We start from the raw sequence: 13,291 nt of genomic DNA on the forward strand, positions 1-13,291 counted from the left end.
CTGGCAGGTGGAAAGTTATGCAAATATTTCAAATATCAGTTTGTAAACTACTTTCCATAATTCCTTTGTGCATATAATGTACTGTTCAGAAATAATTGCAGACTCTGATCACCAAAGGGCAAATAGTCCATTTTTTTAAATGAACATGTGATAAGAAACAAGGTTGACAGTTCTGTGTGGATTTTAAGACGTATGTTGGAGTATGGACACTGAACGTACTAAAATCAAACTCTAAAATCAGTGGGACTCTCCCATGCTTAAAGTTAAGCGTTTTGCTGGATCAGAGTCTAACAGTGAAAGCTATGATGTTGTGGGAGGTACTAATCTCATTTATTATTGTCTTTAGTTTCCATACTTCTAAACACATTCACTTCAGTGGGACTACCCATGTGCTTAAAAGTAAACAGATGTTTGTGTGCTTTGCTGGATCCGGGTCTTAATGACTTTATTTGCAGGGTTGTTGCAGCCATGTTGGTCCCAGGATATTAGAGACACAAAGTGGGTGAAGCAATATATTTTATTGGACCAACTTCTGTTGGTAGAAGGGACTAATGCTAGAGGGCATACCAGGAAATTGTTCAAGGGCAATAAGTAACTTGTATGAGAAAAGGGATTTTAGCTAATATGGAAATGTAAAGCCTGAAGTCACATCTTTGTTTATTTTCTGTGTAACTTTTATACATTTGCTTTCCTTTACTATTTCATCTTTGAATCTGTGGTTTTTCTATTAAATAAACCTTTTGTTTATTTTTACCCAAGCAGATCACTGGTGTGCAAACTGTATGTAGTGTGTGCGTGCCAAACTGATAACTGACAGACGGTTTTCACACAACGGGGTGATGAACCAGAGGGGAATGGTATGAATGTCTGGTAGCTAAGAACTTGGGGGAGCATGGATTTTGGAGAGACTTGGGAAGAGAAGGGCTGTTGGTATCACCCTGCAAGGAGTAACAAGGCTAGTGAGAGCCAGGGTGACACTTTGTGCTTCTGGCATGGCTCCTGGTGTCAGGCCCCAAAGCATCCCAACGTTACAGGGCACATGGAGACAGACCCCTTTACCAGGTAGGGTTATCCCCAAAATGTCACAGCTTGTCCCTTCCACCAACAGAGGTTAATCCAAGATAAGATATTACCTCACCCTCCTTGTCCCTCATGATTTATATATGGATTATTTGTACATTACCATAAATGGTTTATTCTGTTCTATTTGAAGTACTGGAAAGAATAGACTTTAATGGTATTGCAAATGTATTGGCCCTCAAACTCTTTCATGTCAAAATTTCCTCAGCTTATAAGAAAAATATGCTTTTGTGAACTGCCAACTTTGCAAACTCAACAGGCATCAAAGCCAAAATGAACCCTCTTAGGCTTAAGTGAAATTGCACAGGGGTTTCTGAGGATGGAACTTCACTTACAGCACCTTAAAGTGTAGGAGATTATGGTGCAGATGAAGGAAATAGCCCAGCTTGACTTTCAGATCCTTTGTTGAATTTGCAGGGCTGGTAGTTGGATGCTTACCAGGTCGCTGTACTTGCATTCACAACTCTGGCTCAGGGTCTTAAGATGCACGGTCAGGGTACAGATCCTCCATCTAGCAACTTCTGACAGACAGGACTCCTCAGTCCAATTGTGTACATCCTGAAACCAGTACCAGTTCTCCTAAGCCTCTCCAGTAGCCTTTATGGGCTCTCAGAGTTCCACTGAAGCTGTGGACCTTCCAAATTCCAGCTTCCACCTTCAAGGATACATGACAGTGAATGCAAGGGGCACTCAGACTTTGCAACAGAATGTTTAAATGAACCATACTTTACTCAAAGACAAAGCACAAGAGATATATAAATATGTAGAAAGTAAGAGACCTGCATGCAAAACCCTGCCTGTTTCCTCACCACTTTTACAACCCTTTTGGGTTTTGGTCAGTATCTTCTAGGGAGTCCAGGATCATCCTTTTCCTTTTACACAGCCTTACCTGGCTCTACGTCTTGTCTTCCTTCCCCCCCCCCCCCCCCCCGTTTTCCTTCTCATTCCTTGGCTCCTTCCCTTGATATGGATTCTTGGATAACATAATCCACTCACATGGTATGGCAGAGCAAAGCTGGCCCTTTAAGAGGGGATCAATTTCCAGCTCTGCCCTATTCCAAGTTTTACCCAGAGCACAGACATTGTGAGGAACAGTTGTTTCCAGGGTACTTGGGAACCGAAGGTTTGATAGCAGGCCAATCTAGGAAGAGAAATGAATCATAGAATATCAGCGTTGGAAGGGACCTCAGGAGGTCATCTAGTCCAACCCCCTGCTCAAAGTCCAATCCCCAATTTTTGCCCCAGATCCCTAAAGTCCAAAGAACCAATCCCCAATTTTTGCCCCAGATCCCTAAATGGCCCCCTCAAGGATTGAACTCACAACCCTGGGTTTAGCAGGCCAAAGCTCAAACCACTGAGCTATCCTTCCCCCTGGATGGTATAAAAGCATCCTTCTTTTCCTTATAGATAGATAGGGAGAAGGACTTGCTGTGATTCTTTTACTAGACAAAAAGTGAAATGTGCAGAAGAAGCACAAGTTCCTGTGGGCAGCAACCAGAAAAGCATTTAGTGGCTCAGAGGAAGCTCAGGGAAAGGTTTCTCGAACAAGTGGTTAAAGGAACTTTTTATGTCTGTTGGAACTTGATGTGAGGAGCTCGAAGTAGGAGACAGACTGGACACAAGGTGAAGGAAGCAACCTTTAGGAAAGTGTGGGCTTGTGGCCTAGAGTGGGTCCGCCTGGCTACTTTACAGGGACTTAAACTGGAAATTCAGAAGGCGGAAGTTCCCCTTCACCACTTCCAGGGAGAAGTCCATGACCCAGCAAAAACTGGGGTAGATCTGGTTGTGACTTTAGACTTTCAGTATACTCTCAAAAGGAGTAGAGCTTTCAGTCTAGCCAAAGAGCTAAATTATTTCAGCACCAAGAAAACCAAAGCAATGACTGCATCTGACATGGAAGAGGTAAGAAATCTTGCCACACATGAGTTTAACTGATGAACTACACAGGTGACTCAAATGTAATTCTGCACCTATCTCAGCCGACTTGCTGTCACGATCTAGATGTACACTCCTAATCTTTCCTCCCCATAAATCTTTGGATTACCTTCATTTTCCATTACAGGTGATCATACCTCTTCTTCCATTTCACCCTGGCCTGCAACCGGTGGGGGGTGGGTCATGTTTGATTTCCCATCCCCCTTCTCCTCCTCCCTTATCAAGGCCATGAGCAAGACCCAACACATCTGTCACCATGCTTCAAATTCATCCCTTCTTTTCTGTCCTGACAGCTTCTTTTTGTCTTTATCATTTTTCCATCTCACCCATTGGAGTCTGCTCTACTCAGGTCTTTTTGACACTAAAAACTCCCCTCAAGTCCATCCAACCCGCTGATACCAAAATAATCTCTCTCACCTGTTACTTTGACAATGTCATCCCCTCTGAGTCACTTCACTGCCTCCCCACTGCACAGTGCAATTAGTTCAAACTTCTTCTCCTGCTCACATTCCTACCCTCGTCTCTCTGCTCTGCCAACACCATCAGCTTCTGTGTCCAGTTTCCTTTTCTTATAATTGGCTCTATGCCTTCTTCCCTGCTGCCCTTTCTGACAGGAACACCCTTCCAAAAATATCTATGTACCAAAACACCAACCTGACTTTATTCAAATCCCCCGTAAGAACTCAGCTCTACAGCATCACCCACAAGAAGAATACTTTTACATTACAGTAACTCCTCACTTAGAGTTGCATTTTTCAGGACCATAACTACAATGTTAAGTGAAACTATGTTAAGCGAATCCAATTTCCCCATAAGAATTATTAAAAAGAAAAAGGAGTACTTGTGGCACCTTAGAGATTAAAAAATTTGAGCATAAGCTTTCGTGAGCTACAGCTCACTTCATCAGATGCATTCAGTGGAAAATACAGTGGGGAGATTTATATACATAGAGAACATGAAACAATGGGTGTTACTATACACACTGTAACCAGAATGATCACTTAAGGTGAGCTATTACCAGCAGGAGAGTGGGGGGGAGGGGGGGAGGGAGAGGGGAACCTTTTGTAGTGATAATCAAGGTGGGCCATTTCCAGCAGTTGACAAGAACGTCTGAGGAACAGTGAGGAGTGGGAGGGGGGGAAACATGGGGAAATAGTTTGACTTTGTGTAATGACCCATCCACTCCCAGTCTCTACTCAAGCCTATGTTAATTGTATCCAGTTCGCAAATTAATTCCAATTCAGCAGTCATTCATTGGAGTCTGTTTTTGAAGGTTTTTTGTTGAAGTATTGCAACATTTATGTCTGTAATCGAGTGACCAAAGAGATTGAAGTGTTCTTCAACTAGTTTTTGAATGTTATAATTCTTGATGTCTGATATGTGTCCATTTATTCTTGTATGTAGAGACTGTCCAGTTTGACCAATGTACATGGCAGAGGGGCATTGCTGTCACATGATGGCATATATCACATTGGTGGATGTGCCGGTGAACGAGCCTCTGATAGTGTGGCTGATGTGATTAGGCCCTATGATGGTGTCCCCTGAATAGATATGTGAACACAGTTGGCAATGGGCTTTGTTGCAAGGATAGGTTCCTGGGTTAGTGGTTCTGTTGTGTGGTTGCTGGTGAGTATTTGCTTCAGGTTGGGGGGCTGTCTGTAAGCAAGGACTGGCCTGTCTCCCAAGATCTGTGAGAGTGATGGGTCTTCCTTCAGGATAGGTTGTAGATCCTTGATGATGCGTTGGAGAGGTTTTAGTTGGGGGCTGAAGGTGATGGCTAGTGGCGTTCTGTTATTTTCTTTGTTGGGCCTGTCCTGTAGTAGGTGACTTCTGGGTACTCTTCTGGCTCTGTCAATCTGTTTCTTCACTTCAGTAGGTGGGTATTGTAGTTGTAAGAATGCTGGATAGAGATCTTGTAGGGGTTGGAGCAAATGCGGTTGTATCTTAGAGCTTGGCTGTAGACAATGGATCATGTGGTGTGGTCTGGTCTGGATGAAAGTTGGAGGCATGTAGGTAGGAATAGCGGTTAGTTAGGTTTCTGGTATATGGTGGTGTTTATGTGACCATCGCTTATTAGCACCGTAGTGTCCAGGAAGTGGATCTCTTGCGTGGAGTGGTCTAGGCAGAAGTTGATTGTGAGATGGAAATAGTGGAAAATCATGGTGGAATTCCTCAAGGGCTTCTTTTCCATGGGTCCAGATGATGAAGATGTCATCAATATAGCACAAGTAGAGTAGGGGCGTTAGGGGACGAGAGCTGAGGAAGCATTGTTCTAAGTCAGCCATAAAAATGTTGTCATACTGTGGGGCCATGTGGGTACCCATAGCAGTGCCACTGATTTGAAGGTATACATTGTTCCCAAATAGTGATGGGTGAGGTCAAAGTCACAAAGTTCAGCCACCAGGTTTGCCGTGACATTGTTGGGGATACTGTTCCTCATGGCTTGTAGTCCATCTTCGTGTGGAATGTTGGTGTAGAGGGCTTCTACATCCATAGTGGCCAGGATGGTGTTTTCAGGAAGATCACCGATGGATTGTAGTTTCCTCAGGAAGTCAGTGGTGTTCGAAGATAGCTGGGAGTGCTGGTAGCGTAGGGCCTGAGGAGGGAGTCTACATAGCCAGACAATCCTGTTGTCAGGGTGCCAATGCCTGAGATGATGGGGCGTCCAGGATTTCCAGGTTTATGGATCTTGGGTAGCAGATAGAATACCCCAGGTTGGGGTTACAGAGGTGTGTCTGTGCGGATTTGTTCTTGTGCTTTTTCAGGAAGTTTTTTGAGCATATGGCGTAGTTTCTTTTGGTAACCCTCAGTGGGATCAGAGGGTAATGGCTTGTAGAAAGTGGTGTTGGAGAGCTCCCGAGCAGCCTCTTGTTCATATTCCGACCTATTCATGATGACGACAGCACCTCCTTTTTTTTTAATTATGATGTCAGAGTTGTTCCTGAGGCTGTGGATGGCATTGTGTTCTGCACGGCTGAGGTAATGGGGCAAGTGATGCTGCTTTTCCACAATTTCAGCCCGTGCATGTCGGCGGAAGCTTTCTATGTAGAAGTCCAGTCTGTTGTTTCGACCATTCAAAAACCAGTTGGAGAACATTTCAATCTCTCTGGACACTCGATTACAGACCTAAAAGTGGCAATACTTCAACAAAAAAACCTTCAAAAACAGACTCCAACGAGAGACTGCAAATTAATTCCAATTAAGCAAACTGGATACAATTAACTTAGGCTTGAATAGAGACTGGGAGTGGATGGGTCATTACACAAAGTCAAACTATTTCCCCATGTTTCCCCCCCTCCCACCGTTCCTCGGACATTCTTGTCAACTGCTGGAAATGGTCCACCTTGATTATCACTACAAAAGGTTCCCCCCCTCACCCCACGCTCTCCTGCTGGTAATAGCTCACTTTAAGTGATCACTCTGTTTACAGTGTGTATGGTAACACCCATTGTTTCATGTTCTCTATGTATATAAATCTCCCCACTGTATTTTCCACTGAATGCATCCAATGAAGTGAGCTGTAGCTCACGAAAGCTTATGCTCAAATAAATTTGTTAGTCTCTAAGGTGCCACAAGTACTCCTTTACTTTTTGCGAATACAGACTAACACGGCTGTTACTCTGAAACCTGTCATAAGAATTAATATAAAGGGGGAGAGGCGTGTTAGGTTCCAGGGAAATTTTTTTCACCAGACAAAAAACTTTACATAGATACACAGTATAAGTTTTAATCAAACAATTTAATACTGTACACAGCAATGATGATTGTGAAGCTTGATTGAGGTGGTGAAGTTAGAGGGTGGAACAGGGTGGGATATTTCCCAGGGGATGCGTTACTGCTAAACGATGAACTAGCATTCGGCTGATCCCTCACGGGTTAACATATTGTTGTTAATGTAGCCTCACACTCTACAAAGCAGCAGTAATGGAGGGAGGGGAGACAGCATGGCAAACAGAGACACACACGCTCTGTGTGTGTGTGGGGGGGGGGGGGAGAGATGCGCATTGCCCCTTTAAGTACATTGCCTTTTTAAGTACATCAGGAAGTTGAGACAGCAGCTGCTGTGAGCAAGCTCTCTCCATCCTGAGCCTTGTCCTGTCCCCACCCTGCCCTATATGGAGAAGGGATAAGCGGGGGGCAGGAGCAGGGGGGAGGGGCTGCTCTTCCTGCAAGCAGTGGACAAAGCAAGTGGCTGCCAAACAATGTTATAAGGGAGCACTGCACAACTTTAAATGAGCATGCTCCCTAATTCAGTGGTCTCCAAACTGGGGTGCGCGCATCTCAGGGGGTGCACGAGATGATCCCGGGGGTGCACAGCAGCAGTAGTGCCGCCGGACGGCACTCCACCATTTTTCCCTTCGGCGGCAGCTCTGCACATCCACAGCTGGTGTACCCCGCCTGCAGCAGGTCTACCGGTCTTCTTCCATAGGCAGCGCGCCTGCGGCAGGTCATCCTGGGGGTGCGCGAGCCAAAACGTTTGGCGACCACTGCCCTAACTGATCAGCAACGTAACAACGTTAAACAGAATAACTTTAAGTGAGGAGCTACTGTATATGAAAGTGTTTTTGAACCACCAAGGGACATATTCTGTTCTAATACAATTCACAAGTTCCGTACTTCTCTTCCTTTTTTTTTCCTTCCGCATCATTTTTAATAGTCTGTAATGCAAAGAAATTGGGGAAGCTTTTCTGATCACAGAAAATAGAGATTGAAAAGACCTATTCAGTCATCCACTCCATTTTCCTGTCAATGGTGGATAGTTCTGAATACATATTCTAGGGTTTTGGGAAGTCTAGTTTTAGATCCCAACAAAAGGGTTTTCCTCTCCCTAATTGCATCCTGTAGGTCCTAGTTATACCCCCTTGTACCACGCTGACAATATTCTGTCACCTTGAAGTTTATACAAGGGCCCTACCAAATTCATGGTCCATTTTGATCGATTTCATGGTCAGAGGATTTTTAAAATAATAAATTTCATGATTTCAGTTATTTAAAACTGAAAGTTCATGGTGGTGTAATTGTAGGGATCCTGAAGCAAACAAAAGCTGTGTGTGGGCAGAGTGGTGGTGGGGGTTGCCAGGTTATTGTAGGAGGGGGTTGTGGTACTGCTACCCTTACTTCTGTGCTGCTGCCTGCAGAGCCGGGCCCTCAGTCAGCAGCCATCACTCTCCGGCCACCCAACCATGAAGGCAGCAGCGCAGAACTAAGGGTGGCATGGTAAGATATTGCTATGCTTTCTTCTGTGCTGCTGCTCACAGGGCACTGCCTTCACAGCTGCTGCTCTCCGGCCACCCAGCTCTGAAGGCAATGCAGAAGTAAGGGTAGCAATACCATGACTGCCCCTAAAATAACCTTGCAACCCCACTGCAACTCCCTTTTGGGTCAGGACCCCCAATTTGAGAAATGGTGGTCTCCCCCGTGAAATCTGTATAGAGTAAAAGCATACAAAAGACCAGATTTCACAGTCTGTGATGTGTTTTTCATGGCTGTGAATTTGGTAGGGCCCTATTTATACCCTTCAGATATTTGTGGATACTTATGCCCTACTTTCCACACACCCAACTCTGACACACACACACTCCGCAACTCGTCACTTGCCAAATTGCATATTTAGTTTAAATCAGGTTGTTTTCTTTTCACAATGTTCTGCCCAATTAGATTACATTTTTCAGGTATATGAGGTGTCCACAAAGGAGTCAGGGTTGCCTTCAAGGGGTGGCGTAGGGGGGGATAGACGGAGGTAGAACAGCTGGAAAAATTATCTAAGGCCTTGGCTGAGTAGGGGGCCTCAGTCCTCAGCCAGTAATTTAAGGTTAGATATTTACTCATGTTTCTGGTGGTAAAGTGCATCTCATAACTCTAGGAATGACATAGCTTTATTATTTTTCTGCCAAACTATTAATTCTATCTAAGGAACACTGCATGTATTTATTTTTTTTCAAATCAAGGATGGTAAATGAGTGTTATCTGCTTTAGCAAAGATTAAAAACAAAAACTAAAGAAAAAAGTGTGATAGTCAGGAAAAGAGAAATCCATTATATTTGGATAATGATCTGCGAGGGAAAAATCTGCTATTCCAGACTAACTGATGTTTGTTGTGTGTACGTGGTTTTGTTTTTGACTCTGTTTGATTTATTTATATTTGTCATATTTATACTGTATATTGTGGGATTTGAAATTAAACATTTATATACTGTACTATATCAGGGCCTAATAGACCAGTGGTTTCCAACTGCGGGTCATGGAATGTAAAGCACTGGGTAGCAGCGGCTCTAGTCAGCACTGCCGACCAGGCCACTAAAAGTCCCGCCGGTGGTGCTGCCCGGCTAAGGCAGGCTAGTTCCTACCTGTTCTGACACTGTGCTGTGCCCCAGAAGTTGGTCTGACTCCTAGGGGAGCTGGGTTGTGGGGGTGGGGGTGTGTGCCTGTGGAGGAGAACCACATGGAACCACTTGTGTGCCTCCGCCTAGGAGCTGAATCTGCTACTGGCCGCTTCTGGGGCACAGCGCAGACCACGGTGCCAGGACAGACAGGAAGCCTGCCTTAGCACCCCTGCTGCACCGCTGACCAGGAGCCGGCTGAGGTAACCCTATGCTCCAATCCCAACCTCCTGCCCCAGTCCTGAGCCCCCCAAACCCAGAGTTCCCCCTGCACCCCAAACCCTTCATCCCCAATCCGACAGTCTTCACCCCCAGCCGAGAGCCCTGACCCCCACACACCCCAACCTCCTGCCCCAGCCCTGAGCCCCCCCAAACCCCCTTTTGCACCCCAAACCCTTCATCCCCAACCCCACTGCCCTCACCCAACCCTCTGCCCCAGCCCTGAACCCCTCCCACGCCCCTCATCCCCAGCTCCATTAGGTTGCAGGCATCAACAATTTTCCTCAATTGGGTCATCAGAAAAAAAAGTCTGAAAACTACGGTAACAGACTATAGTACTTCAATGACAGATTAAGCATTTTAAGCCAAAAAAGATACTGTCTACTAGTTTAGGTCTAATAAAAAAAATATTTTAGACCACCTAATTAAAATACTTACATGATTTAAATAATCTAACTAAAAAAAGTAATATTTTCTTTAGACATGAGTGCACTCTGCACTATTTGCAACCCAGCACTGAAATATTCTACTACATGACAATCAGAAACTAGAAATACTGTCATTGTCCAAGCTGACTTAAATGCAAAAACTGAATATCATAAATTTGTGATATTTAAAGTTTACAGTTTGAATAATCTAATGAATTAGTGATCGGTAAATTTTTAAAAATAATGTTATTGATTATTATAGGTTGATTTTGTTAGTTTAATGCTATATTTATGTCAGAAAAGTGTAAGATGTTACTTTAATTTCTTCCTGGAGATGCAACAGTATATCTGATTTTAAAGATTACTGCTAAAGTACAAAGAGTAGTACAGTGTACTTCCATTTTAAATAGAGTAGTTACAGTTTCAGTGCAGTGCAATTTTTACTATTAATATTTCAGAATTGTAAACCCTGAACTACATAACTTCAAGTGCTATTAACAATGTGTCATAATAGTCTAGATCAGTAACAACAATCCAGAATCTATTTTAACTTAATAATATCAAATGTGCTACAAAAATGCTACATAAAATAAGTTTCTGAAGTTTAACACTGCTTTCTACATGGTATGAACACTCCAATAAGGATTTATAGACGATCATAGTATGCAAATATGGAAAGATATTAAATTAAGTCCATGCTTCTGCAAGGAAAAGATAAAGCAGTCACTTGTTAGAAGAGACTACAGTGGGCCAGTAGCACCATTATAGTTAAACAGTAAACCGATCTAAATCTTAGCAGCCTTTCAAACATAATCATGGTGCACTATATCCAAGCTTAGTCCAAAGTACAGCAGAGTCCTCAAAACCTCAGAGTTCCAGAAATTGGAACTGGAGGATAGGGGATGGATCACTCCACAAATTGCCCTCTTCTGTTCGTTCCTTCGGAAGCATCTGGCATCAGCCATTGTTGGAAGGCGATGGACCACTGGTCTGAAACAGTATGGCCATTCCTGTGTTTTAAGTATTTCACAATTGTTCCATAATGGCCTAAAATACTGTTGTAACACTATTGTAAACGTAGCTTTTGGGGCCTCAGACAGAATACTGTAATTCCTCGCTTAGTGTTATAGTTATGTTCCTGAAAAATGCTACTTTATGCAAAATGATGTTAAGTGAATCCAATTTCCCCCATAGGATTTAATGTAAATGGGTGGGTTAGGTGCTAGGGAAATTGTTTTTGTCAGACAAAAGATTTTTTTTTTTTTTAGTATCTATACATACACACACACACACACACACACACTATAAGTTTTAAACAAACAATTTAATACTGTACACAGCAATGATGATTGTGAAGCTTGGTTGAGGTGGTGGAATCAGAGAGTAGGATATTTCCAAGGGAATGCCTTGCTGCTAAATAATGAACTGTTAATGTAGCCTCACACTCTACAAGGCAGCAGTAATAGAGGGAGAAGACTAGGGTGACCAGATGTCTTGATTTTATAGGGACAGTCCTGATTTTTGGGTCTTTTTCTTATATAGGCTCCTATTACCCCCCACCACGTCCCAATTGTTCACATTTGCTATCTGGTCACCCTAGAGGAGACACAATAGACGCATGGCAGTGGCTGCAAACATTCCCTGTGGAAACTGAATGTGATGATGAACTCATGTTATCCCACTGGAGCGCACCACTCCCTCCACTTTCCAAAGTGCCTGGGGATGCATGTGTGTGAGAGACATACACATGCACATGCACATTGCCCCTTTACGTATGCTAACCACACTCTAAGTACATTGCCTTTTTAAGTAGATCAGCAAGTTGCAACAGAAGCTGCTGCCAGCAAACTCCCTGTATCCTGAGCCCTATAGTGTCCCCCCTGGTCTGGGGAGATTGGGTACAGGAGCAAGAAGCAGAAGCGGGTAGAGGGGGACACCCTGACATCAGCACCCCTTTCCCGCCCCCACCTCCTGCACAGCAAGCAGGAGGCTCCCACCAGCAGCTCCAAGGCAGAGGGCAGGAGCAGCACACAGCAGTGCGGGGAGGGACAGCTGAACTGCCAGCAATTGATAGCCTGCTGGGCAGCTGCCACACAGGGAACTTAGGGGAGCTGATAGGGGGACTGCCAGCCCACCTTGGTTTCATGACCCCACCAGCTAGCTGCAATGGGCTGCTCTTCCTGCAAGCAGTGGACAAAGCAGGCGGCTGCCAAACTAGGAGGACATTAAGTGAGGAGTTACTGTATTTTACCAGCAACCTACAGTCCACTGCTATATATTGCAACAGACACTGACAGGAGAACACCACATGCTAATTTCTACCCCCATGCAGTTTGTTTGTAAAATCAAAGGAGAGGAAACCTAGTCCGTTCTTCTGGGTTAAGAGAGCTGCATCAGAACGCCAAGGGGGCTGGTTTAAACTTCCCAGACAGGGGAACTGTTGAAGCAGGGAACCAAAGAGCAGGCTGTCACCTCGCCTCCTTTAGTCAGTGCAACTGGCTGCAAGCACACACAGGGGGAGGAGCAGCCCACAGCCAGCGAGTGGGATGAGACTGGGCACTTGATCAAGGCTTTTTGGACTCCAGGGCCAGGACACATTTGGGGTGGGGGGAGGAGGCGCAGAGTGGGTTTTCAGATGCCCAGGCTCGGCTTCGCAGCGCACACACCAGGGGAGGTTGTGCCCACGACTAGCCAGAGTCAGGAAATGTTGGTGAACTGAATCACACCCTCCAATACATAATAATGAGAGAGCAGGGAGCGCAGAGTGCTTGGGAGGAAAATGTCTGACTTACCCGCTGAGCCGCCGGCCGTGATCTGGTGAGAAGCCTCCTGCAAAAAGCCGCCCGGCTTCCTGGACATCTTCACCTGCGCTGGGGAAGCAGCAGAGCGGTCAGTCCCGAAGTACCCGGCAGAGGCGGCCTGGGGGCAGAACTAGCGCCAGCCCCAGTGAGGGGAAAGAGCCCGAGACAGTGGGAAGTCGGGGGGAGGGGGGACTGTCGGAGACCGGCTCCTGGCAGAAAGTGGCAGCTGGAAGGGTGAAGCGCGAGCGCCCCTCCACCCTGGGATCGTGGCTGGGCGGGAGGAGGAAGAGGCAGAGGCTATGCGAGCGAGGAACGAGCCCAGCTACACGTGCAGGAACCTGCCTGTTGCGTGCGCTCCCCCAGCCCTTCCCCCGCAACCTTTATACCTAGTGGGCGGGGGGCAGCTACGGGCCAGAACCTGGGCCTAGAGTCCTTGCCCTGCTCGAAA

At 45.3% G+C, this 13,291-nt stretch overlaps 2 protein-coding genes across 5 annotated transcripts in view; one reads left to right on the top strand and one right to left on the bottom strand.

Annotated features, from left to right (window-relative positions):
• Positions 1-12,901, bottom strand: part of SLC25A21 (solute carrier family 25 member 21) — a gene marked incomplete at its 5' end in the record, with an annotated part of 403,866 nt that extends 390,965 nt beyond the window's left edge. For 2 of the 3 annotated variants that reach the window (XM_084630967.1, XM_084630965.1), the window contains one exon: positions 12,835-12,901. In XM_084630967.1, the coding sequence (XP_084487093.1) occupies positions 12,835-12,901 (67 nt within the window). Of the gene's footprint in view, positions 1-1,518; positions 1,703-12,834 lie in introns of those variants that run through there. The other variant, XM_084630966.1, reaches the window with a different exon arrangement.
• The window catches only part of MIPOL1 (mirror-image polydactyly 1), a 284,676-nt gene continuing 284,208 nt past the window's right edge, over positions 12,824-13,291 (top strand). The window contains exon 1 of one of the 2 annotated variants that reach the window (XM_084630963.1): positions 12,824-12,931. The gene's annotated coding sequence lies outside the window, so the exon portion shown is untranslated. The remainder of the gene's footprint in view (positions 12,932-13,291) is intronic. The other variant, XM_084630962.1, reaches the window with a different exon arrangement.

This window comes from Lepidochelys olivacea, assembly GCF_965140295.1.
Source record: "Lepidochelys olivacea isolate rLepOli2 genome assembly, chromosome: 6".
Taxonomy (NCBI): Eukaryota; Metazoa; Chordata; order Testudines; family Cheloniidae; genus Lepidochelys; species Lepidochelys olivacea.